Source organism: Colletotrichum gloeosporioides, assembly GCF_011800055.1.
Source record: "Colletotrichum gloeosporioides strain Lc1 chromosome Unknown consensus_122, whole genome shotgun sequence".
In the NCBI taxonomy this organism is placed as follows: Eukaryota; Fungi; Ascomycota; class Sordariomycetes; order Glomerellales; family Glomerellaceae; genus Colletotrichum; species Colletotrichum gloeosporioides.
The window spans coordinates 3502-25112 of record NW_025544767.1 but is presented as its reverse complement, the minus strand read 5'-3'; the positions used below and the strand labels follow the sequence as shown (position 1 = coordinate 25112).

Here is a 21611-nt window from a genome sequence, read left to right as displayed (position 1 = left end):
GTATGATGCCGCGACGCGCCGGCACTGGGCAGGACAACGCAGAGGATGAATTAATAGACGTACTGACCTGTCTCTGGCTTAGCGGGCGTTTGCACATGCCCATGTCATGCTCGACTACGGTTTGTAAAATATTCGAAGGCGACGAATGGGTAGTCCCACGCGGTGACCCTGACAGAAGAGGACTGCCGAGCCAGTCTACCAGGCTCATTAATATAGAAGTAGTCGACGAGAGTGAATGCGTCGATTTGCTAGAAGAGTGTGTACATTGTGAAAGGGCGATTCCAGTACTCTAATTCTCCAACAGGTCTGGCTCAAGAGCCGTTAGTAGTGTGGCTGTGAGGCAACGGACAGATTGTTGGTAGCCTGAGCGACAACCAGGCGACTCTGACGGCACGGGGAGTCTCCCGCTTTCCGGACGCCCGGCCGTCCAGTGATGAGGGTCACGTGATGGTTGAAATCATTGTGCGACTGGCAACTGATGCCTGAGGCACAAGGCAAGAGGAAGAAGACTCATTACACTGCGTGGGCTTTGCCTCGATAGTACCGAGGACCTAGGTATGTATATACATAAGATATGCATTCATGTACGGGTACCGCGGTAGATGATTGCGCAACTGTTATCCAGACGTCATCCGCCCTACAGTCAGCAAGCCCGCTTCTTCATCGTCTGCACCGCGACAGATACCAGAATGCCGATTTGCTCGTATGATCTGACTAGCTATTCGCGACCGGGTTGCTTGGTCTGCTGGTGTGGGTTTTGCATGCGAGTGTTTGGGCGTAATGCAGTTCATTCCCCGGTCATCTAGGTCACCGGCCAGCAAATGGCCGCCAGTATCTGTACTGGACAAGGCACGACACGACGACTGCAGCTGTAGCAACTGCGGTCGCCAGCCTGCCCGATTTGGCAAAGGCCCAAAGGCAGAAATCAGCATTGGGACCCGAGCGCAACATAAGGAGCAGCAGCAAGAGGCCACAAGTGCATACTATGGAGCACTGCGGTACATACGTAGTACGTACACATTCAGTGGACTACAAGGTGGAAGCTCATTCGCGGCGGATATGTACCTATCTTCAAGGACAACCCAGATATCGTACGGTAAGACGCTGACAGGCGCTAGCATAGGGAAAGAGAGAGAACATCGGATGAAGGTCTCGATACCGCAGTATGACAAGAGTCCTGGTGAGACGCAAGGTACTCATCCGCCGGGGAAAAGTTCACATGGGGTCCCGGAGATGGTTTCTGCTGCCAAGAGCAGCGGTCCGCAACCGAGATCCCTGCGACCCTAAGTCGTGGCAAACGATACGTACCTGCCCTACTCTGCAGTGGCTCGCCTTTCCACAAGAGCGTGGACTCTCTTCTCCATGTCTCTCCTCAGCGGCTGCGCCAGCGCCAGCGCGAGCTGCGACAATGCGACTCGCGACGGGGAGCTGGGGTGTAAAGACTCTCAAGGCGACGTTCCCTTGTCTACCGCACTCCAACCTTTTTTTCGCCGGCCCTGTTCAGTCTCTGTTCGTCTTGTCCTGTCCTCGCGTTTTCCTTCCGTGTGTCAATTGGCCTGGCCATACTGCAAAATACAAAAGGATAGCTCTGTCTACACCTGCCTCCCTGCACCCTCCGCTCTACCTCTACCTTTACCTTTCCCCCCTTTCCCAGCCACTGCCAGTCCATCCATCCATCTGGTGTCTCGTCTCGTCTCGTCTCCCATCGTCTCTTTCTGACAGCCTCGCTCTTGCAACCTAAGTTCTTCCCTCTCTTCTCATTGATGTACTCCATACGCTAGCTTCGTCAACCCTGCTTTAGCTGCTACCATCATTGAGCCCATCACCAATCGGCCATTCTATTCTGCCTTACACTATCACCTTCAGGTTGCTGCCGTCTTTCAAACCACCTCTGAACACCAACCTACCATTGCGAGCTGCTACTGATCGCCCCGATCTCGAACGATCCTGTCTCATCTCAGTCTTCTCTCGCCTCGGACTACTTCGACCATCTGCCAAGTACCTTGTGGCCCTGCACCATAGCGAGCCAGCACCATATCATTCACGCCCATCCGCTATCGCCGCCAGCTGCAACCCAGTTCGGGGTGTCATCTTGCAACTACTAACCTGTCTTGATGCGTAGAAGAGCTATCTAAAACAGACAATTGAACTTACCTTCCACAGGTCTAACAACTTAGCAATGTCATCTTTCGGCCGATCCTTCTCAACTGCCTCGCCAGTCATGGCCCTACCACCGCAGCCCGCCCATCAAGCCAGCTTCACCATGGAGTCTTACGCTTCCCCAGCAGCCTCTTTCGATCAACCTGTCGCCTTACAACGCTGCACTCCCCCGACAGCGGTACCCTCCGGAAACCTCAAGGTCGCAGGTCGCAAACGCTCGCGCGATGAGGCCGCCCCCAACCTTATCACAGACGAGCCCGAGCCTCATGCCGAACACCAAGAGGCTGAGGATGAGTGGGAGTACGGCCCAGGCATGGTGCTCATTAAGAAGGGTAGCTACGTCGCCGACGCAAGCAGTCAGTCAGGCACTTGGGTCGAAGAGAAGGCGGCGGAAGACGAGGCTCGTAAGGCCAGGGAAGCCATCACGCGTCTGCACGAACAACAGCAGCGCCCTTCTCTCCGCAGCAACAAATCTCAACGACTCACGCAGAGCAACGTGCTTGGTTTCGGCGCGGCCAGTCAACCAGTTCCTGCGTCAACAGCAGAATCTCTTCCCCTGCAACAAGCTGCTCAGCCCATAGTCGATCACTTTACCTTGCATCTCGGCGTTGGCTGGAGACGCATCAGCGAAGATCAGCACATCCAGGCTGCTGCTCGCGGATGGGCCCGTTACATTGAAAACCATTACCCAGTCTCGTCGGCTGTCATTCGACTCGAAAGCAAAGGGCTACAATCATATCTAGTGGAAGCCGCTGAGGGCTTTTTTCTCTTTTCCGAGGATCTTCGACAAGGTCGATTTGTCAGTGCAGACGCCGAGGGTGCACTAAGAAACTTGAAGTGCTCACCTCCCGCATTCGACGGCCCAGAGACTCTCGCGGCGACTGAGTCCCCAGCTAGCGAATCGCCCTCCACCACGCTTGCAGCAGAGGCAGACATCCAAATGGAGATGTGCTAAAGCGCAATCACTGTGCAGTACAGCGCGGTTCAATTGTTTGTTTATTGGGATCACAACTCGAAAATGGCAGGCTTTGGGGAGAGGGAGGCGCGCATCATCATTATTCTTGCGTATGGGCTTGCTTGATGGGATTGGGTTCGGTGGTAGGGCGCTTGCACGCATCCGTCAAGACTCTCTTGCTCCGTACAGTAGAGAAGGAACTGAGTCCAGGCGTTTCATTTTAGCAATATAGAAAGACTGGTTCTTGCGTATCAGTCTGATTGGGTTTTTAGTTGCACTTGACCTTGCTCATCGGCGGGCTAAGAATCCGTGGCCAACCCCGGTCGCAATTGAATTTTTTTTCTTGACACACTCGACTACAAATCTGATTGACGTGTGCAGCGTTTTGACCTGATGGCGATGGTGATGCCCGTCCAGCTGAGAGGTGGTTGACGTGCGCGACGTACACGACGTACACGACACCAACGTCGGAGTGCCCTCGACGCTTGTGGCGTGGAGTTTGAGTTCAGACTTGTTTGTCGTATCGTAAGGAGGTACGGCCAATCTGGGGTACTGAATGGGCATTTGCCTAAGATTGTCTCGGAGCGAGTAATGTGGACTAACGCCCCGGGTAACACACCCTCAGGATTGAGCACCATTGATTGCTAAGGAAGGCGGTGAGTACAGGCAATGCACGAATAAGGCCCCTCGTCCGAAGGTTGGTCGGAGCGGCACCATCCAGGTCATCCGCCTTACTGTTCTCCGGCAGGGTGGGATCCTTTAGGTACACAGTACGATACCTAGGTACACTAAAGTAGGCGACGTGGGCGCGGATTTCGTGACCCATAGTGTATTATGTAAGTAATCAACCAGGACCGTCCCATCTCAGCCGCCGGAAAGTTGCAACGAAACATGGAACGGATAGCAGAGCGTGAGCGGACACCATGTACTGGAGGTAAGGTGCTTTTGGCGGAGTACGCCTTGCCAAAGTACCTACCTAGGTATGTCAACGGCCCCTGCATGTTGCCTTGAAGCCAGAGGTGACAAGCTAGAGATACATACATCACCAACCAGTAGCACCGTGATGGCCATTCAATCTCTTGCTGACGCTTCGTGCTCTTGCAGCGTCGGTTCACCAAGGCATCCTTTGATCCAAGCATGGCAACGGATTTCGTGACGTTGGAGGGGTGGCCCGGGAGTGTCTTACAAGTTATGGCTGATGCATGCGTGTTCGTCGTGCCTATCTTGCTACCTTGGGCTACCTAGGGTCACATCACGTTTGCTGTTGATGTGTACGTCCAGTCCCGCTGCGCGCTCCGTGTTCCAGGCGCTCTAATTGCCCATATGGTGTTTTTGCTTGGCCTGTGGGTGACTCGACTCTAGGTAGGCTCTCTTCTGCCTCCACGCCTCGGCGCTCTCTCCTCATCGCGGGGTCTTTGCCATTCGTTACGAACAGGTGTGCCCTGCCCAGTCCATCCCATCTATAGAACTCACTTGTGTCTTATTTTGGGTTGTCGAGGCTGGGAGAATCCGACGTTCTTCTGGGTTCATCTCTGCTTGTTACCTCAACTTCCAACTGCCATCCGAAACAACCTCACATCTGCTTCAGCGTATTATTGCGTCGTCTCTCCTTCTCATCTTTCATAACACTGACCATCATTGTCAATTCGGCAGGCTTTCGCGTCACTACTGCTGATAATCGCGGCTTCCAATTTTTCGTCCGCCCCGCCCCGTCCCCTACTCCTTCTTTAACTTACCTGCCATATTTCTACTTTTTCGCCTGCCTCCGTCACTAGCCCTCTGATCAACCACTTCCTTGACTGCTCCCCCTGTGTGCCATCGCGTGGCTGATCAGTGCTGCCTTTGCACCACATCCCAAAGTGGTCCAAAGTCTTCAGGGTCGTGCGGCCGACAGACACCCCGGCTTCTGGGTCCCATACAAAACAACAACAACAACGACGACAACAGCCTGTCACAGAATCCTCCCCTGCGCAACCCTTCGCCGCGCCGTCTTCGATCCTCCGTGACTGTCCATCGACAGCGGCGGTCAAATTCGCAATCGATTCTCCCCTCCATGTTCAGGCCGCCGTAGGTCCTCTTCCGTCGCTCGAATATCCAGCTGCGGTTTCGCGACGTCTTCATGGTCTCGCAGCCCGACTCTTCGACGTCCTTGACCCTGCGAGGGCCTTCCTCGGTCGTTTCGCGTCCCTCCCTCTCGCGCACGAAACGATACAATAGGTCACATGTCGGCGTCTCTACCAGCATTCCTCAAAATGAATTTCCTATATTCAGCAACTCGGGCGACGTCGAGATCATAGTCAAAGTTGACGGCCACCAGAATCGCTATCTACTGCATCGCCACACTCTCACCCGATGTTCCGGCTTCTTCGAGGCAAGTACAAGTCTTGAGTGGTCCAAGCCCGTTTCGGATGCCGCTTCAGTCGAACTCGGTCGCATAAGTGACGGCTCCGACTCTGCCTCTGCTACCACTACCTATCGAGCCCTGACTACGCCAGCCGGTGTTCGAAAACGATGGCGCTACGAGCTGGATCCGGGGACCGGCGATGGGGATATACCAATGTTGGTGCAAAAGGACGAGGATCGGTCCGACGTTGCTGGGTCTGGGCCTGAATCTCTCTTTGGCTGTGGTGTCGCTCAGAATCGCCACCAGCCTTTACCCGCCACACGCAGCAGGACCTCGGACCATTCGCAGTCCTCCTCCGGTCAAGGGCAACCCTTTTTTCGCTCCGTGGCCAATCTGAGCTTGATCCCTGGTTCGAAATCAGCCCAATCGCTGTCTCAGGCTGATCAAGACCTGCTCAGAGACTACGATAACCTCTTTCGCATCTTTTACAATTATCCCCCGGCTTTGGACGGGATCAACATCGCCGACGCCTATGTGCAGTGCAAGTCGCTCCTCACTTTGGCGGACCAGTACGACGCGCTGGCCGTAGTCGGCCCCAGAGTTGACCACCACTTGCTGCAGTTCCAGTCAAGGCTTTGGAAGCAAATCGCCAAGTATCCCATATCCTATCTCCGCTTGGGCTATCTCGCACGTAGCAAGGTAATCTTTCAAGAGGCTATGATACACGTAGTTGGGCAATGGCCAGCAGGAGAACGCAGTTTGCGAGCTGCGCTTCCAGATATTGTCCTCGACATCATCGAAGATAAGGTGGATGAGCTCGAGGAAATCGTCAGCCGTATCGAGGGTCGCTTATTGAGACTCAATCTCTTGACAGCCAGGGGTGAGCGCGTTACACCTAGCACGTCGTACTTGGATTGGCTCGCCGTCAGTTTGTTTCGGCAGTGGCTGGCCGACAATACCAGTCCTTCGCTATTCAAAGACTCTCGGGATGGCCGTGGGTTCGAGCCCCAGCAACTTGCCCTCCCAACTTCGGTCCCCCCCCTGGCAAATGTTGGTCGCACGTATCGAACACTTGGGTCGTCATCGTCGTCCTATCTTGGTCATGACGAGTGCAAACGGTTCCTGAAATTGACGCCTGAGCTGTACAGCCGCGACAATCTCAGACGTTTTGAGAAGCGGATCGATGAACTCAAGATGATGGCTCATGATATTGTACGACCCTTGATGGGAAGTGGCCTCGAGTTGGACATTAGCAGTGGGAGAACAGCTGATGGGATTGGTTACCTCACCTGCACCACCGTCGGGGATCATGATCTTCCATGGCACGTTGAGTACTGAGGCAGAAGAAGGAGGAGGACGGGGAAAGGGAGAGCAGCTCGAGACGTCGACATGAAATACCCATCTGCGCTCGCAGACAAGACGAAGAGGCCTAAGTCGGTCCTCTGACTGATGATATACGACACTACTGAAATGATTTATTAGTATGGATGGATTTAACCTTGGATACCCATTGACGACCTCCCGTGCGACGAGATAAAATTGGCGCCTCCTAGACGTGCCACTAGACTTCTCCATAATATATGTATATGTATCGCAAAATGATCAGCATGCCTCAGTGTGAGGTATTATTAGTCGTCTCCAGTGAGATCTATGATAGATGCACTACGTTGCCTCGATGACTTCGTTGCCGAGCGCTTCGCCAGACCACATGCCCTGTCCTCTTTTTCCTCGTCACTTATGTCAACCTCTTTGAAGAACCCGACCGCACTTTTACGAGGCACCGTCTTGTATCGACGCATCGATTTAGATTGAGACGCGCTTGGCCTTTCGTCAACGGGCCATGCTTTCGAATCTGGGGTGGTTTGTGACAATGCATCTGGGCTGGCAGTTTTGCAGATAACCAACGAAGGCTCATTGGTCTCCCTGTCACCTATGCTAAGTTCTGGGCTAGTCCTCTCATCATCAATGAGCGATGCAAACATGCCCCTCGACGCCTGCTGTCGCCTGGGAGAGCTGGTGATGAAGGAATCCATCCTGGTCTGCTTCATGGATCTCTTGCTTTGGGGCAGAGTGGGGGGAAGGTCTGAAGTCGTTGCCCGTATCCGTTCACTCTGGTAAGGCACTTGCATCTTGGGGACTGCGGATCGAGCAGACGTTTTGGGCTGCTCAGACGTCAGAGTATCGTCGGAACCGGACAAATCGACTATATCTGGAGCCGATGAGCTGGTCAGCGGCGCACAAGTAGGCGCAAGCGACGAGTGCAGGGGGCTAGACGACAGAAGAACTGGCTCCGAGGGCTGAAACTTGGTAATCCTAGGCATTTGTTGTGAGCCACCGTATGCCCAGGGGTTCTTGTGCCCGGTCGGTTCTGCGGCAGTCGCTTTCCCGGTGGAACTGGATTGCTTACTTCGACTGGTCGAACTTCTCACAGGGGTTGAGCGTAGCGATGCTGCTGTTGCCACTTGAGCTTGAGCAGAAGCTCGAGGTAACGCAGCGGGTGGTCCCGGATGGTTGTTGTTGTTGTTGTTGTTGTTGTTGCTGCCTTTGGGTATTGGCTCTAGCGATCTACCGTCCCCCGTAGCCATACTTGTCGACGCGCTTTTCGTCACTCGAATCCATTTGTCGAGACCACCTGCTTCTTTGGCAGCGACTTTACTCGTCCTATTTTTGTTGACCTTTGTTGTAGCACGAGATTTTTCTTTGGCCCGTTGCGTCTCTTCCCAATCCTCCACGGTAATTGGAACGCTGAGTTTGAGTAGGGATTCCGGCAGCCAGATGGATTCGGCGATAGTAGGGTCATAGTCGGGCCTGGCTTTGGACTTTTCACTGGTGGTGTCAATTTCGACATCAGCACCACCGTGAAAGTCATCGTCGCTATTGAGTGCTAGCCCATGTCGATCAAATGAAACAGGTTCGTCTTCCATCTCCTTTGACATATCCAGCCCGACAATGTCTGCTGGGACATGCGAGACCCTAAGCTCAAGTATCCCGTCGGTGCTATGATGATTTCTGCGCCCCGAAATGCGTTTGATAAGGGCCGCCTCGGTCCGTTCCATCTGGTCTGTTGTCTCGTCGCAGCGCTCAGTGAGATGCCGATCCAATAGCTTGTGCACTAGCAGGCTCTGGGAGAGAACTCTGGTCAGTTTCACTGCGCCGGCTTTGTTGGCCCATTCGAACGTCTCGTCAACGAAATATCGAAGACCTTGAACGTCTATTTGGCGGTTCCAGTGGGTTCTCGCCCTCAGCTGAGCGATAGTCTCGGCATTCGATACCACTGGATGAGTGTAGTGGCGCAGCACTTGTCGGCTTGGGAATTCGTCGGGAATGGCCAGTGCTTTGTGTTTCGTCCGGAAGAAGCCACACTCATTTGTCCGAAGCTGGTGCTTCAAGAAGGTCCTCCACTCTTCAAACTGCACGGGCTCATCGATCTTGAGTCGACATAAAGACTTGCCAAACCCTGCCTTGGCAGCCTCACAAGCCAGCTTGACACCACAGCCCGGAACACCTTCTGGGATGTAATCACCACCACTCATCAGAGCGACCAAAACCATGCCCTCTCGGTCCAGGCCGGTGCCAGCAGATAGGAGCACGTCGACATCGTATAAGCTGACGTGGGTTGGCGTCTTGGAACCGCGAATTCCCTCTGAAGACCAGTTGCGAAGTGTTCTTGTACATCCAAACATAATGGTGTCGACGTCCTCGCTCAGCACGGCGTCGACAATGCCTTGTTGTTGTAACAGGGCGCACTCTGCCTCAGCCTCGCCGGGTGCATCGTGTACAGGAAACCCGAATAGTCGGATAAGTCTCTTGGCCATGGCCGTTGCCACTCCACCACCTTTTCCCGAGCGCTTGTTGCGTTTGAAGGCAGGCTTGTGAGGGCCATCAAATACGAAGATGGGATGTATCGCAAGACCCAAGAGTCGTACTAGGCGATAAAACAGAGTTCTGATCGCAGGGTTGGTGCCGCCTGGTAGACAATCAGCATGATACCTAGAAAAACACTGTGATACAGCTGTACCTCGTGCTGCCTGGGTCTGAAACTGCCAGATAGCAATATCAATAGCGACGCGCAGTGGCCGGCCCGAACTCTCAAGGTGCTCAGTTGCCAGCTTGGCCAAAGAGACTCTTTGACCTGAGCCAAGCTCACGGTAGATGCTGAGGAAGTGATGTCAGCCACGTACAGAAGAAACATGACAAACGAGTTCTCTCACCCCTTGATACCCATGGTAATGTGCTGGTCGAATGTTTTGATCGGTGATTGTGGGCCTTGAATGAATGCAGCCAGCTCGTAAACAAAGATACTGTTTATTGCTGCTAATCATGTCCCCAAAAGATTCGGAATGCCAAAAACCAATCTGATGCCGTTGAGGACTCAATACATGTCCGTATCGTGATACTCAAGGTACGTCTCAAGAAGATCAACAAAGGTTAGGAGAAGAAGCGTTCGTTCTAGGCTGTTTCACAGCATGATGATTCAATGCCTCCTCTGTGTTGCGAAATTGAAAGTGGCCATACCAAGAGCGCACTGAAAAGCTGGATATACTGTAGTCGTTGACGTCTTCCACCTAGTAGGTGGGTTGTTGCAAAATAGAGAGCAACTAAGGTAGGTTCGTTACTCGGGCTACAGTGCCACTCCGCTGGGTTAACATTGGCTGATGGTGGAGGGGCTTAGCGCGGCCGGGGATGCGCTACCTTAGTGCAGGCATCGGGCTTGCAGTCAGCGGCCCGGCGCCTTGAGGTGCATCGCTGAAGTGCCAATCACGGCTCCGTCAACTTACCTAAGCCCGCCCCATTGCCTGGAGTCGTACCTGCAAGGCACGAAGCGCTCTGTGGCGCATATCTTTTGACATCCGACATCATTAAGAGTACGTTGCCGGAACCGACAACATGTCGTCCAGTGCAGGCCCAAGTTTTGCCCATCGATCCGTTTCGAACATTCGGACCGAGACTGGTAGCGGCTCTAGTCTTGGTGGCCCTCTCAGCCCGCATACCCCGTCCCGCACGGTATCGTCTACATTTGGTTCGCCGTCTAGCTTACGAGCCGAGGAAGATATCGTCGTAATTGAACTAGGATCTCGATTCATCAGACTCGGGTTTGCGGGTGAGCCAACAGCCAAGGCGACCATCTCAATCGGACCAGAAGAGCAACGTCGGGTTGGGGATTACCGTGCCTGGGACCCGGATCACCAACATGACTGGAGACGACGCCCGAGAGGCAAGGCCTGGGGCAATGATCATCAGCTCTGGCAGTTCGATTTGCGATTAACAGACCTGGGTCTTGTCGAAGACAAGATTGATCGAGCTATTAGAGAAGCCCTGACCAAGTATCAAGCCGCCGCCACCCGCTGCTTTCTATGCCTCGTTGCTTACTTGCGTTACCCAGGTTTCTCCTTATCGATTCGCGACCTCGTAGGACTGCCCTCGTCCTTTCCTCATCGGTACCTCTGCCGCTCCTCGGAGCTGCCCTCGATGTTCTCTTCCACCGTTTCCAAGCACCGACAGTTTCTCTCATGTCTACCGCGGTGGCGTCTGCCGTTGGAGCTGGTGCTCGATCTGCGCTGGTTGTGGACCTCGGCTGGGCAGAAACGGTAGTGACGAGTGTGTACGAATATCGCGAGATCCGTACAACGCGGACCGTACGCGGAGGCAAGATGCTGGTTGATGAAGTGCATAACCTCATCCAGGCGGCCTTATCAGAAAATCCCGCCCAATCACAAAGAATTCGCCAAGAAAAAGAACATGGCCAACATTCGGTGAGCTTTGAGGAGTGTGAAGAAGTGGCACGTCGTATGGTCTGGTGTCGTCAATCAGACAGCGACCGTGTCTTGGCGGCAGAGCAAAGGCGACATCAACACCACGGAGAGGGTTTGCCCACAGTCGAGGAGCAGGATGAGTCGGCACCACCATCGCCTACAGTTCCTCAGCAATCGAAGGGAAACGTTGAGATTCCGGTTCTGTCTGTTAGTCCATCTGTGACCTTGACTGTGCCATTCCAGCAACTATCCGATCCGTGTGAGACTACCTATTTTGCGCCGCAATTCTGTCGCAGCAGCTTCGACGACGACGAAATACCAGTTCACCAGCTCATTCACCAGCATCTCTTGCGGCTGCCTATCGATGCTCGGGCCGTTTGCATGTCTCGCATCATTTTCATTGGTGGCTGTTCCAGAGTGATTGGATTACGACGCAGAATATTTGACGAGCTGCTACACCTGGTTCACGAGCGCGGATGGGATCCCATTCAAGGCCAGGCACCGGCAAATTACAAAAACAACTCGCGGCTACGGAGAGCCACGTACCGGCAGACTACCAGTGGCCCAACAGAGGTCGTTCTTGAAGAGGGACCGACAGAAACTAACTCAGACTCGGCACATAACGCTCCTCGAGATGCCGCAGACATCATCGAGGACTCACTTAGAAAGCGCGACAACACATATTCAAACAAACAAGGCCAACTTCGACCTCTGGAGTCGCTTGGACCATGGGGAGGCGCCAGTTTGACATGCCAGCTGAAGGTCGCAGCGATGGCAAACATTGATCGCGAGCTTTGGATACAACATGGAGTCAACGGTGCTTCGCGGCCTAACGAAATCGATGTCAAGGCTCAACAGCGGCAAAGCATGGGACCAGGGGGCTTGATGCGAGGAGCTACTGGCGGGAGCATAGCAAACTGGACGCTGGGGGTGTGGGGCGCTGTCTGACACGGAGCTCCAGAGTTGAGCAGAACACTGATGAAATGTACTGTCAAGGGAGAACGGAATCGTCTCAGCGGAACAAACCTTTCATAACAGACCTAAAGATATGTAGACTTTACGTATGCAGGCGTATACTGTAGCCCAGGAATGATACCCCAAAGCATGGGAGTTTGAATGAGTATGAACATTCGAAAGAAGATAGGGAACAAAATATCTGGTTTCCGTCAGCATAAAAAGAACATTTCGTATATTGCATTAAGCAGGAAACTGGAATGCATAACATCGATACCATTATAACCGATTTGAGAAACATCACCTTACACTTCGGCCTCGGATGATGCATCAATCAATTCAACTTGAAGTAGAGAACTCTCTGTTAGTCACGCCAAATTCGATCAGTCGACATGAGAAACTTTCGAAGTTTCACGCGTCGCTCACCCAGGGCCGTGAAGCTGTCACTTCGACCATCGTCTACTGCGCAAACGAACGGCATCGTCACTAGTCGCAAATTTGCTCGCGCGTTCGCCGATATAAAGCGGCCACCTACTGCGCCCAAGCCGATTATCGACATTAGGCGTATCAGGGAAAATCCAGGTCTTTATGAACAAAATTGTCTCGATCGGAACTACGCTGTCCAGAGCAAAAGCCCGGCACGCATCAACGAAATATTTACACAATGGCAGGCTCTACAGAAAGACAGCCGGGCCCTGCGAGAAAAGTCCAACCTTCTCCGTCGCCAGATCGCCAATCCCGCCTCCGTCCGCGACGATGCCGACTTCGTCACCTTGAAGGACATGTCTCGTGGACAACTTCTTGAAGAAGCTCGGTTGCTGAAGCAAAATTTGTCGGTAGTCGAGCAGAATGAGACGAAGCTGGTTGAAGAAATGGAAAGCCTCGCTCTGGGTATTCCAAATCTGACCAGCAAGGTTACTCCTGTTGGCGATGAGCCACTGTTGCTAAGCTACATAAATGACCACCCTATTGAGCCCTCTAGTGCGTCTGACACAGTCTGGCGGTCTCACATTCATATTGGATCGGAACTCGGCTTACTTGACTTTGCCGCCGCCGGCACCACCTCGGGATGGGGGTGGTACTATCTCCTGGACGAGGCGGCACAACTAGAGCAAGCTCTCGTTCAATACGCTTTGGCTGTAGCCACCAAGCACGGCTGGCGCCAAGTCTCACCGCCGAGTATCGTCTACAGTCACATGGCCTCGGCATGCGGGTTTCAACCGCGAGACCAGAATGGCGAGCAGCAAATCTATGCCCTCGCACAATCTCAGGACGACGTAGAAAGGGGCAAGCCGGAGCTCAGTCTTGCCGGCACTTCGGAAATTCCTCTTGCCGCTATGAAATCAGACACAACGCTGGACGCTTCGGAGTTGCCAATGAAGAGGGTTGCCGTCTCTCGATGCTATCGAGCCGAGGCCGGTGCTCGCGGTGCTAACACCAAGGGTCTTTACCGTGTCCATGAGTTCACAAAGGTTGAGATGTTTGCCTGGACAAGCCCGGACGCCGACGAAACGGGTGATGTCTTTGAGGAAATGCTCGATATTCAGACAGAGCTTCTCGGTTCCCTTGGCTTGCACTGCCGCATCCTCGAAATGCCCACTGCCGACCTCGGTGCTTCAGCCGTTCGCAAATGCGACATGGAGGCATTTTTCCCATCTCGTCAAGAGCTGAATGGCGGTTGGGGCGAGGTCACTTCTGCTAGCATATGCACCGACTATCAGACCCGACGACTTGCTACCAGGGCCAAGATCAACGGTAAACTCACGTTCCCGTGGACGGTCAACGGGACCGCCCTCGCTATTCCGAGAGTGTTGGCGGCACTCTTGGAGGTGGGATGGGATGAGAAGGACATGTCTGTTGTTATTCCGGCTTGCCTGCGTCCATGGATGGATGGGAAGGAGAAGATTGTGCGACAGAATGTTTCGTCGTCGTGACCTTACGTTGGCTGGCCAGGCTAGCTCGCATTGCATTACCCGCCCATCGAAAAAGAAAAGAAAAAACCATTACACCACAGATTCATTCAATCACTAGCCATGGTCGGGCTGAAGAGGCGGGTACATATTCAGGTCAAACAACACTGGCGTGCCGAAAAAAAGAACTGATCGTTACAAACCGTGATGGACAGAAGACGATGGCTATTCCTGCATCTCACTAGTAATACGATAACAAACACCACCTGCAGGGTGGATCGTCCTTGCCCCACGATGCAGAAGACAAATACGAGATAGACAAGCAGCCAACTATTACTTCGTACACAGTGTGCCAGAAGCCTCGCAGGATGATAGAAATGAAATGAGGGTGGGTTCCATGGTCGTCATAATTAGACCGTCTTAACACCGCAGCGAAATCAGGTTGTGCTCTCATTGTTCCGCGAGTACTGTGGCCTCATTTGCTGGCGTCTCGTCGCCCAGCGTTGGGCTCACGCCGCTCTCTGCCCAGTCGCTCTGTGGGTCGCTTCGGACATCGTCGTAAAAATGCGAATAATCGCCATCGCCGCTGCAGTTTTCGGTGCCTTCCGTAACAACCGTCGTACCACGGCTGGTTCGTCGCAAAGTTTCAGTATCGCTCGTATCGTCGCTCCCCAACATGGTTTCTGTGACGACGATGGCATCTTCACGTGGCGCCGGGCTCGGCAGGTTTTCCTCCTCTGTCTCCTTCAGCATGTTCTCCTTGTCCAACTCTCCATAGCCCTTGGCAAAGCCGCCTGCCCAGCTAGATTTCCGAAGACCCTTACCACCAGCGCCAGCAGTCCTGACACTCTGACTGCGCTTAACACCTCCTGCTGGCACGTTGTTTGTGATCTGGCTTAGTGACAGGATGCGACGCGCGGTCCCCGTCTGGGTTGGCGGCTTCAGATTCCGCTTGGCAGACAGAGCCAAATTGACTGTGGGTGATGAAATCTTCTCGTTGACGCCACAGTCTTGACCCGACTTCTGGGTCTGGACACGTTTCCGGCTCATAGCGTCACGTCCCTTGGTTGCCTTTGACATGAGGAGAATGCGGGAATGATCCATGACGCCCTCCAAAATCCGGCGTTCCAATCCTTCGGCGCGAGTCTCCATGTCGTGGAGTTCTTCCCGGCGCAAATGGAGAGCTGTTTCGAGAGACGACACGTCGGCTGTGAGCCTCGTCTTTTGCCGTATCAAGCCATCTTGCTCAGTCTTGAGTCCAAGCACTGAGGCTTTGAGCCGCTCTTCTTCCTGCTTGAGGTCAAGCAGGTTTTCTTGGATCTGCTCCTTGAGGGCTAGCTGGCGCTCCAGTGCAAGATTGACCTCGTTCAGTGTCTTTTCTCTGTCCTCGTCCTCCTCTGCAATTTTCTTGGTCTGGTTTGCCAGGAAGAGTGAGATGTCCGCAGCAGTCTGCAGGACTTGTTGGTGGACCTTCTCGAGTGTGTCAAGCTGAGCAAAAGCCTTCTCCGCTGCATGACTATGGTCGACGAGTTCGTCAAGCTTTCCATGAACAGCTGTATCATCGTATTTCTCAACCGGAATTGATACATGCGTAACTAGCTTATCGAGCTTTTCGTGTACGGGGCTATCGTCATACTTCTCAATAGGTACGAGAGAGTGCTCGACAAGCCTGTCGAGTTTGTCGTTCACACCCGCGTCGAGCTTGTTGAATCTCTCGCCCATACTAGCATCACATTTGTCGAGCTTCTCAATCATGTCCGTGTCAAACTTGTCGAGTTTCTGGCTGATACCTAGGTCCAGCTTGTTGATGTTTTCATTGATGCTTGAATCGAGCTTCCCGATTTGTTCACTTACGCCGGTGTCAAGCTTGTCGAGCTTGTCGTTCATGCCGGTATCGAGCTTGTCAAATTTCTCGCCCACACTTACGTCGAAACTGTCAAGCTTTTCCCCGACACTTACGTCAAGCTTGTCAAGCTTTTCACTGACGCCCATGTGAAGCATGTCAATCTTCTCGGTCTGCCCAATGTCAAGCTTTTCGAGTCTCTCGTGTACGCCTGCGTCATCATACTTTTCGATCGGCAGGAGTGAATGCTCTACAAGCTTATCCAGTTTCTCCTGGACGGCTGTGTCGTCATACTTCTCAGCCGGCACAAGCGAATGCTCCACGAGCTTGTCAAGCTTCTCCTGAACAATTGCGTCGTCATACTTCTCGACAGGCGTCAAGACATGTTCCACAAGCTTGTCGAGCTTCTCTTGTGCAACTGCGTCATCGTACTTCTCGATGGGTATAAGAGTATGTTCAACAATCTTGTCGAGCTTTTCCTGGAGTGGCGTATCGTCGTATTTTTCGGACGGGAGCAAAGTGTGCTCGACCAACTTTTCGAGCTTCTCGAGCACTACGGTGTCGTCGTAGTACTTCTCTGGTGGTGGCAGAAGCGCGTGCTCGGGTGGTTTCGCTTCCTCAATCCGTTGCTGAATATCGGTGGCCGACGCTTTGGCATAATCGTAGTGTTGGCCGACAATGGCGAGGACGTGCTTGACAGCCTCAAGGATTTGCGGCTGTGCTTCGCCAACTTGTCCCTGGAGACCTTCAACAGCGTCGATGGCCTGCTTCAGGTGATCACGGGTTTGTTGATGCTCAGCCTTGTCGTCCGTATGGTTCTCGTCAGATTTGGCCATGAGATTCTCCACCCTGTCAAACACCGTCTTGGATGCCTCTTCCATCTTCTCCATTGAATCGGTCACGGCCGCACCCAACGTGTCAACAAGCGATTTGAGGTCTTCCGCAACGGCCTTGGTTCCCAGAACAGCCGCCTCCGTGTCGGCATCGCGAGCTTCCCCCGCCTTCGTTCGGTCTTCGAGAGTTACCTGGAATTCGTCGTATTTGGTCATCAGTTCCGCGACCCTTTCGTCGATCTTGGTACTCAGGGCTTCGGTCGTCTGCTGGAACTTCTCATCCGATTCTAACTTGGCACCAACTACGCCTGCCTTGGACTCCTCGAATTCCATCTTCATCGTGTCGGAAAGGTCCTTCAGCTCCTGTCCGATAGAAGCGTTCTGGCTAACTGTGGTTGAAACACCCTCGATGAGCTTGGCAAGAGTCTCAACTCCAGTGACTCCATCCTCAAGCCTGCTTTTCATCAAAGTCTGGAACTCCTCAAGGAATGTCTTGACCTCTGAGACTCTCTCACCAACACCGACGATCTCGGCCTGGCGCTCTTCACTTCCCTTAGCATGAGACTCGGTCAATCTGTCCAGTCGTGTCTTCAGCTCCTCCAAGGGGACTTTGAGTTCCTGCAGAGGGGTCTTGAGCTCGTCGAGGGGAGCCTTCAAGCTCTCGACGGGTGCTTTGAGCTCCTCCAATGCCGTTGCTGTCTTTTCCAGGTCCTCCTTGGTTGCGAGCGCTGCCAGGTCTGTCTTGAGCATCTGGTCAAAAACATTTTTGATGTCCAGACAAACCGCCTCAACAGCGTCAACATCAGTCTTGGTAACACGTTCGGGGTCTTCCAGCTGTTTCGATGCACTCTCTTTCATCTCTTCGAAGCTCGCAGCGACTTGCGTGACCAGTGACTCGACACTCGTAACGTCGTCCTTCCGAGAAAGGGCGTCCATCTGAGTGGTGATTAGATTGATTGTCTCCCTGGTCTCCAGGATGATGTTTTCCAGACTGTCTAGATGTTCCTTCCGCACTGCTTGTTCGCCGTCGATGAGGTCGTCTAGGCGGCCCTTGGTATTGCGCAAGATGGTTTCGATAGCTTGCACGTCCTCTTTGGAAGCGGCTTCGGCGCTAGCTGGGCTGGGTGCATCGCCGCTCTTCGTCTTGACCGATTCCTGGTTGATTGATTCTTGGATACTAAGAATGGCCTCTTCGAGACGTGTCAGATCTTCTTTGGACACAGAACCGTGGGCATTGAGCAGGGCTTCCTCGATTCGGGTCGAGTCATCCTTGGACACAGATTCCTGAACAAGCCGAAGCATGTCCTCGAGACGAAGTATGTCATCTTTGGACGCGGACTCCTGTAGAGAGTGCAGAAGGCCCTCCATATGCGAGAGATCCTCTTTGGAGACCGGCTCAGTATTGTTTGGCTCTATGGCCTCAACCTTGACGCGCAGCTGGGTAATCAAGACCTCAAGATTTTTGATGTCATCCTGCTTGAGTGCATCTGCGATCGCTGGGACAATCGCGCCATCGTTCATCGTCATCAAGGCTTTGTCATTTTGGCCCTGATGCTCCCGAAGATTGTCGATATCCAATCGAACACTGTCGAGGCCAGATTTCAAAGCGTCCAATATTTCGTCGTTGGCAGTTAAATCTGCCGGTCGGTTTCCGACCTTTTCGATGCTGATGCGCAAATCCGCAAGGCCGTCATGTAGAGCGTCCAGGATCTCTGTCACACCGGCGAATGGGCGGCGTAGCTCGGCACGCACGCTGTCCACGCCGTCTCTTACAGCTTCGATGATCTCCTTTTGGTTGATTTGGGGAGTGACAGGCACCATAGAAGAGTTGACTGTGTCTCGAAGGGATTCCATGTGGTTCTCAATGGTTGACCTTGAGTCGCTCGAAACCCGATCAACCAAGGCAGCCATCTCATCTCTGAAGGAATCCAGGGTGCCTAGCAAGGTGTCGGTGATCTCATCTTGATTGGCAGTATTGGTACTGAGATGGGTCATATACTCTTGCATGTCGGTCCTTAGCTGGTCCAGGCCGTCCTTTGTAGCCCCTAGAAGCTGCTCAGTATCACGGCTGCCAGCTGTCACGGTGTGCTTTGCCTCCTCTGATGCCGCTTGGAATTCCCCTCGCATATAGTCAAGAATATCCTGCAGTCTGGACACAATCTCATCGTTACTGGTTTGATGAGGCACAAGGGAGCCAGCTGTAGGCAGATCGTATCCGCTGAGGCCTTCCTTGACAGCATGGATCATGTCTTCACGTGTGAGTTCCTGGTTGAAAGCCGACGGAGCTACAGGAAACTCGAATTCCTCTAGACACTCACGCACAGCGTCGAGGATCTCGTCTCGTGAAAGACTGGCCGGGGTGTCAACACGGGGTGGAACAAAGTGCTTGAGGCCCTCGACCACCGCTTGGAAGACCTCGTCCCTGGAAGCACCCACAGGGTGCCGATCTAGTTTGACGTAGTCCTGAAGGCCCTCCTTGAGATACTCCAGGATCTCTTCTCGTCCGAGGCCAAGGTCTTGATGTTCAACCTCAGGCTTGTAATTCTCCCAGGCATTCCTGACAGCGTCGATGACGTCTTCGCGGCCCAAGTCGGGACTTTTGGGCTGTGATGCCTGTGAATCGCGCAGAGCCGCTCTCATGGCATTGTAAATCTCTTGGTAATCGACTGCGCTCTCTCTGGAGGAGACTGAATTGGCGGACTGTCTTCGGTGTTCCCGGAGTACCTCGTCCATATGCTGCCTCATCCGTTCAAGGCCGTCATGGACAATCCTTGACATCTCTTCATTGGTTGCTGGTGGCTCCGTGGACACAGCTTGTGTATTGGCCTCGTCCAGTCTTCTACCAATTTCTCGTCCCATGCCCAAAACTTCACCGCGAAGCTCTCTGACAAGTGCCTTGACTTCGGCGGTGAGGCCACCTCCTTGAGCAACACTATCCTTGACGGTACGGATGATCCTGAGGACCTCGTCGTTCACCAAGTCAGACGCCCCGTTGGGCGTCGAACCGGACATCGAGGTTGGCTCATTGTGTAACATCCGCTCCGATCTGTGAGTCAGCTGACTTGCGTAACCGGGGTCAAAGTCAAAGTCGGTGCTGTTGCCGTCATCATCAAAGCCGGCTGGGCGAGGCCGGCTCCCATTGCCATTTCCGTTTCCGCCATTGCTTCGGGACACGACGGTATCGTCAGACTTGGCCTTTACGAGATGAATAAGTTCATCCACCTTGGAGGCTGGGGCAACGCCAGCAAGCTTTTCTGCTACATCAGTGAGACGAGCCAGCAGAAGGTCGTGTCCCTCTTTTGTGCCCATGTCTCTGATAATCTTGTCCAATATTGCCATCGAAGCTGGAGACTCCGAGTTGCACAGCGACGGAGTGCTCAAGTTGTCTCTGTCGATTGATGCTGCGAAGCTGTTTGGTGATGGTATCCTCGGAAGTGAAAACGGCCGGCCGCCCTTTGACGCAGGAGGAGAAGTGTGATGGGACTTGGTGTCGAGGAAGAGGCTGCTGGCGAAGGGGTCCCGAGAAGACGGTCTAGTCGTCGAGTCGTGGGCATTGTTTATGAGTTCGCGCAAGCTCTTGCGGATGTCTTCGTCTCTTGCCTTTGTCGCTTCTTTGAGACTTAACAGATCGGTAGCATTGTCACGACTTCGTCGGCTTAGCTGGGCCATGTCCTTCTGAAGAGCAGTAGCAATATTGGTGAGGCTAAGGATCTGCCCAGAAAGAGCATCCACTGACTGTGGTGCCTTCACAAGAGCTGTGGAGCCGTTGGCGCTGTTGGAGGGGGCCTCGGGCTCCTTGGGGCCGTGAAGCGGCATGTTCTGGATGGCAAGCATTGTTGCAGACTGAGGCGGGGTGTTCTCCCCCAAGATGCTCTGCTGTGACCGCTTAACAGCCGGCCGTATGATTGGTGTCAAGCTTGGGGCTGAGGATGGGGTTGTGGCTTCTTTCTCCACCGATCTTGTGTCAGAGAAGCTATCTCGTCGCTTGGCCGCCGGCGTTGAGGGTCGCGGGGCTCTTTCGGGCGACTTAGTCGGGGATGGAGGATTCGACTGCTGGCCACTCTCCAAGAGCAGACTTAGATCCCGGACACTTCCTGGTTGAAGGGACTGCATCCGTTTGTGTTGAGAGCCTCTAATGAGGGAGCGCTCTGGCGAGCCGTCGGTGTTCCGCTTGGTCAGTGGTGCAGGGAGCATTGCGCTCTCTCGCGCCCTCTCGGTGAGGGCAGCATGGGCGGACTGAATGGCGCTGGAAGTTCCTTTCCTAGAAGTGCCGACGCTGGGCGACTGAGGGTTGAGAGGCAGGGGCGGCGGTGCCCTTTCAGGATCTGAACTATCCCACCTGGTTTTCATCAGTCGACGCCAAATGACAGACATGGCCAGCACATGATAGGAGAGAGCAGAGGAAGTTGTCGATTTAGTGGTGTGACGGAGGCCAGTGTTTTGGTTGCTTACATGGGAACCAGAGCTCTGCCCTGATCGGAGGACATTGAATGTTGGTGTCTCAGATGGCGATCCGAATCCCTCGAAGCTTCACGCTCGACGGGAGCCATTATTCTGGAAGTCAGGGCTTGGGTCGTCAGAACTCAGTCCAGAGACGTGTGGCGATTGGGAAATATCGTTAGGTCGTGAAGTCGTGGAATGTGACTGTGGAGGATGAAGAGGAAGCCGGTGCGATGTGGATCTAATGACGAGTTTGACTAGGTGTTTCTGATGGTAATGAATGGCGCAGCTGGTGCTGCTGCCGTGCTGAATCGCACAAACCGGTCTCACTCGCTGGGCATAAAGGTGCCTGTGACATCCACGAGAGGGAAAAAAAATAAGGCAACTAGCGAAGCAAGGCGCGAAGCAGAGTCAAGTAA

The 21611-nt window shown here is 53.6% G+C and overlaps 5 protein-coding genes and 1 pseudogene across 6 annotated transcripts; 4 read left to right on the top strand and 2 right to left on the bottom strand.

Moving 5' to 3' along the window:
- Positions 1 to 2221: 2221 nt before the first annotated feature.
- Positions 2222 to 3115, top strand: GCG54_00015682 (uncharacterized protein; the record flags this gene model as incomplete). The annotated part of the gene is made up of 1 exon (XM_045415457.1): positions 2222 to 3115. One exon carries the CDS (start codon positions 2222 to 2224, stop codon positions 3113 to 3115), a length of 894 nt encoding a protein of 297 aa, XP_045256094.1.
- A 2119-nt stretch (positions 3116 to 5234) lies between these two features.
- Positions 5235 to 6797, top strand: GCG54_00015681 (uncharacterized protein; the record flags this gene model as incomplete). The annotated part of the gene is made up of 1 exon (XM_045415456.1): positions 5235 to 6797. One exon carries the CDS (start codon positions 5235 to 5237, stop codon positions 6795 to 6797), a length of 1563 nt encoding a protein of 520 aa, XP_045256093.1.
- A 1087-nt stretch (positions 6798 to 7884) lies between these two features.
- GCG54_00015680 (Flap endonuclease 1) lies at positions 7885 to 9684 on the bottom strand (the record flags this gene model as incomplete). Its single annotated transcript, XM_045415455.1, has 4 exons — positions 7885 to 7997; positions 8047 to 9426; positions 9478 to 9614; positions 9671 to 9684. 4 exons carry the CDS (start codon positions 9682 to 9684, stop codon positions 7885 to 7887), a joined length of 1644 nt encoding a protein of 547 aa, XP_045256092.1.
- Positions 9685 to 10346: 662 nt separating this feature from the next.
- GCG54_00015679 (uncharacterized protein) lies at positions 10347 to 12160 on the top strand (the record flags this gene model as incomplete). The annotated part of the gene is made up of 2 exons (XM_045415454.1): positions 10347 to 10783; positions 10843 to 12160. 2 exons carry the CDS (start codon positions 10347 to 10349, stop codon positions 12158 to 12160), a joined length of 1755 nt encoding a protein of 584 aa, XP_045256091.1.
- A 398-nt stretch (positions 12161 to 12558) lies between these two features.
- GCG54_00015678 (Serine--tRNA ligase) lies at positions 12559 to 14100 on the top strand (the record flags this gene model as incomplete). The annotated part of the gene is made up of 1 exon (XM_045415453.1): positions 12559 to 14100. One exon carries the CDS (start codon positions 12559 to 12561, stop codon positions 14098 to 14100), a length of 1542 nt encoding a protein of 513 aa, XP_045256090.1.
- Positions 14101 to 14526: 426 nt separating this feature from the next.
- Positions 14527 to 21302, bottom strand: GCG54_00015677 (annotated as a pseudogene). Its single transcript has one exon. A coding segment is annotated over exon 1 (6776 nt).
- Positions 21303 to 21611: the final 309 nt, after the last annotated feature.